The sequence below is a fragment of the Rhagoletis pomonella genome, unplaced genomic scaffold, assembly GCF_013731165.1.
Source record: "Rhagoletis pomonella isolate Grant_MI unplaced genomic scaffold, Rhpom_1.0 Rhpom_scaffold_00003, whole genome shotgun sequence".
In the NCBI taxonomy this organism is placed as follows: Eukaryota; Metazoa; Arthropoda; class Insecta; order Diptera; family Tephritidae; genus Rhagoletis; species Rhagoletis pomonella.
In genome coordinates, this window is record NW_023458557.1 from 89,474,788 (window position 1) to 89,478,955 (window position 4,168).

At 36.3% G+C, this 4,168-nt stretch overlaps 1 protein-coding gene across 1 annotated transcript; it reads right to left on the minus strand.

Moving 5' to 3' along the window:
- Positions 1-1,875: 1,875 nt before the first annotated feature.
- Positions 1,876-3,159, minus strand: LOC118736681 (trypsin theta-like). The gene has a single exon (XM_036466722.1). It carries the CDS (start codon positions 2,614-2,616, stop codon positions 1,903-1,905), a length of 714 nt encoding a protein of 237 aa, XP_036322615.1. The 5' UTR covers positions 2,617-3,159; the 3' UTR covers positions 1,876-1,902.
- Between the last annotated feature and the right edge of the window lie 1,009 nt (positions 3,160-4,168).

A 4,168-nucleotide genomic window follows, 5' to 3' on the forward strand; every position in this document is an offset into this window, starting at 1 on the left:
ATTTTTTTAAGCTCTTTAGTGAACCATAATTGTGTTGGTTCTTCATGAACAGTATTACGTTTTGGCACATACACACATTCGAAACAAACTCTACGCTCTAGTACTTCAACTATACGACTTATTATTATGTATTCAATTATGATTTCGTAGCTTAACTCAAGAGCGGGATGGTATGCATCCTCTGGATCCTTTTGAGCTCAATAAATATTCCGCACATAGTCGGTACTCAGAGTAATAGGGAATTTACATGATTCAACTTTCACAGGCGATTAGTTGAACCAAAAGTTGAACGAAAGTAGGGAGCCGACCAACTTCATTGTAAGCGATTAGTTGAAAGGCTGTTTACACCAGGCGATTGTTGCTTTCAACTAAAAATCGCCTGAAAAATCGCCTCATGTAAATTCCCTATAAAGAATGGAAATAAAGATGAGAAAATTGCGAAAAATTTAATAGTTGTGAAAATTTACAATTCGTTCAAGTTATTCCGCGCACCAGCTCTACAGCGCATACCAACTAATTTCCTCCTAACATATCTACAGTGCAAACCAGCTCTACAGCGCTCATCAGCTCTACAGCACATATCAACTCTATTGCTTTTAACAGCTCTATAGTGCAAACAAGCTCTACAGTACATATCAACCCTATTCCTTCTAACAGGTCTACAGTGCAAACCAGCTCTACAGAGCTCATCGGCTGACATCGGTGCTAACCAACTCTAGGCTGTGTTGTCTCAACAGCAGAGTGTCATAGCTCAATTGTGCCACCTCACTGAGTTGACTCATTAAAAGGAGCTTGAGTTATTGAGTTAACTCGCTAAAATTCAATGAGCTACCCAGCCCTAATAAATATACATAACTCTTGCCAGCCTGTACACGTATACTTTTAATTTCGGTAAATTCAATGACAGGAACACTAACTTCCTCGGATGGTATCGACGAATGCACCGCAAAAAGAACACCATCGCCGATGCTGCCCTCATGGTCATGGTATATTTGATATTGATTTGGAAGAAATTCTGAATTAAAAATATGAGATTTGAAACATGTTTCAATCAAGGTAATAATATTATAATTGCAGTAAAAACCTTTTATATATAAGTCAGTTAATTAGGTATTCAAGCCTCTAACGTTTTATGTAAATACTTAAATTAGACTTGCGAGTTATTTTTTTGAATCCGAATTAAGATTAGAAATTATAGCTACGTTATTATTACTTTTATTAGCTTTATACTCACACTCGCGAACAAACGCGCCGGTCTGACAAAATGAATTATTTAGTAGTGCATCAAAATCTTCGGCAGTTACATCAATTTTAAAATGATGAAATATCGCGATCGTATTTAAAATTACATTTACGAATTAATAGATCAATATTTTTAATTTTAGTCGTTATGTATGATTTTATATCATCCGAAGAAGTGTCTATAGCAAATGTAGAGACAAAGAGATTTGCACACACAAGAAGCAATAACACATTTTTCTCTGGGCTATACAAGAAACAGTTACACACTTTCTGCTGGGTTTTCGCAAATTTTACCCATACCGGGAGCTAAGATGTTTACAACACTCTGATTTTATGCTTTCCATCAATGCACCTGATGCATCTTTTAGACCAATCTTTTGAATTTTCCTAGATACTTCTATGTGAAGGCCGCTAAAAAACTTAAGAAGCCTTTATTGGCAATCCGACCATTTAAATCTACGAAACTAATGGCCTTATTCATAAAAAATAAAGTAGATTTAAAGAGCTTTATAAAATGACGTTTTCATACATTTTTCAGTTTATAAACCTTTTTTAAAGCTACTTTATTTTTTATGAATAAGGCCATAAGTCTATAAATTTTGTCAATTCTTATGAATATTTATATATTTGCTGCATTATTTATTGTTATTTACTGAAATTTCACAAATTGTTTACATTGCTTTCAATCCATGATTTCTCGGCGAAAATGTTGCTGAAGACCGCTGGATTGTCGTCGTTGGCACAAGCATTACCCCAGGAAAGCAAACCAACCAACTGATTGTTGGAAACCAATGGCACTCCTCCGATAGCGTTGCAAGCTTTGTTTTTAGCAAGGCCACATACATTTGAGGCAAAAACTTCATCAACGTCGTAGCCATAATTGCCAGAAACGCAATCGTCAGCGGCTATGATAGTTTCGGATACATCTACTAAAATATTATTGGCATCCCAGCCAGTGAGAACGCCGGTAGAACCGGTAACCGGTTTATTGCTGGGCAATTCAACGTACTCAGCACTTACGGATTCTGCTAACTTCAAGAGTGCCACATCATGCTCATTTGTGTCGGAGTCAAAGTCAGGATTGGAAATATTTGCCACAATTTGTATGCTCTTAGTGCCATTGTTTACACCGACAAGAAAATTTCCAAGAGGGAGGAAAACCAAACACGAGGCAGTGGTAATAACGGTAACATCATTGTATAAAACAGCACCACAGAGGATGGATCCACCTGAGTCCTTCACTGATACGACGTATGACCGGGTGCCACTGGCAGCTGCTACACCACCTACAATTCCGATTGTAGGGGTTATCTGAGCATAGGTACTTGTGGCTGCGATCAACAGCAATAGACTGCAAACGAACTGGTTGGCCATTTTCACTTATTGTTGTATGGGAAGTGCTTAATGCGAAAACTTAAACTAAGTAGAGTCTCGGCTTCTTATATACCGTTACCGACCCCTAAGTATAATTAGATTAGAGCTACATACATATATCCTTACTTAGCTAGCACTAAGCGAGTTATGTAACACCCGAGAAAACAATAATCTCGAAGAAAATTTGTTTAAAGCAGAGGTTCCCTAACTTTTTTTCTCGTAGGCCCTTTTCAAAACTTTTCTGGTTTCGGTGGATCACCTGCTGCTACATTTAGCATATTTCCAAAGCTCATCAAAAAATGTGAAGATTAGATCTAACGATGTAAATTTGCATCGCGGGTGAGTTCCAAAACTAAATCTGGAGTGGCAAAAATAAAAATAAAATATCTTCTTCTATCTTCTATCTACACACTTGCGAGTTTTAACAGAGCTCATAAAGCCAACAAAGTACTCCTTCGCTCTGAGGAGTTATATTTTTTAAGAGCACTACGAGAACTAGCGTTATTTATATTCTCATCACCACTTCTTACACTTCTTACATGTTCGACTCACTCATGAATTTGCATGTGGCGTATTTGTGAAATAGTTTATTTGTGTTGATGACGTCATTTTTAGTTTTATCACTTCGAATTTTGAAGTGATGCGAAAAATATTTATCACTCACATTTTAAACACACAAAAACTTAGAGAGCAAACCCGCAAATCTGTTTACGCCACAATTTTAGTTCAGAAACAGACTATAGCGAAAAGACCGAATCTATAATCGCCCCACTCAGTTCTATACCAACATCCGTACCAACACCACTCACAAAATTAAAGTTAAATAAAGAGGCTTTCAAGCAACCAGTTTGGTAACTATTGAAACCAGATAAATTTCCGTGGACCCCCACTTACATCTCGTGGACCCCCATATTTTTTTCACGCCAACGTAGCCCTCCTCGAGTATCCGTTGGACCCCTGGACCACTTTGGGGATCACTGATTTAAAGCATGATGCGCATGTACACATATATACTAGGAATGTTAACCCCGGGATTCCGGCCTTTTTAAGGTCCCATAAATCCCGGGATATTGATGGCGATAATAGAAACTCCTTTTCTTGCCTAGTATTGGCTATATTTCTTTTTTTATTTAATAAGTAATTTTTTTTTTAAATGTCTAGCTCATATATATACATATATAACACCGCGCGATAGTAAATTTGAAACAGAAATATCTATATATTTGCGAAACCAAAACATGGTAAAATTGCGTTTTTAGTTTTTCACTCTGACGTCAGTAATTCAAAAATATTTTAAAAAATTCAGAAAAATGTGCTTAGAGAAGAAGCGGATTAACGGATTCAAGTTTTTGATGCAGAATAACTAGTAAGTCTTGAAAATGTCCTTTGAAAATTTTATCCTTGAAATTTCACAATGTTTGTTTCTGAAAAATTATATTATAAGGACTTATATGAACTCCATAGCATCCTCGAATTTCGTCCTTCTAACTTTATGAGCTTAAAAATTACCTATTCGTCCTTGTGAATCCAAAAATTTTAATTTTCTTAAATT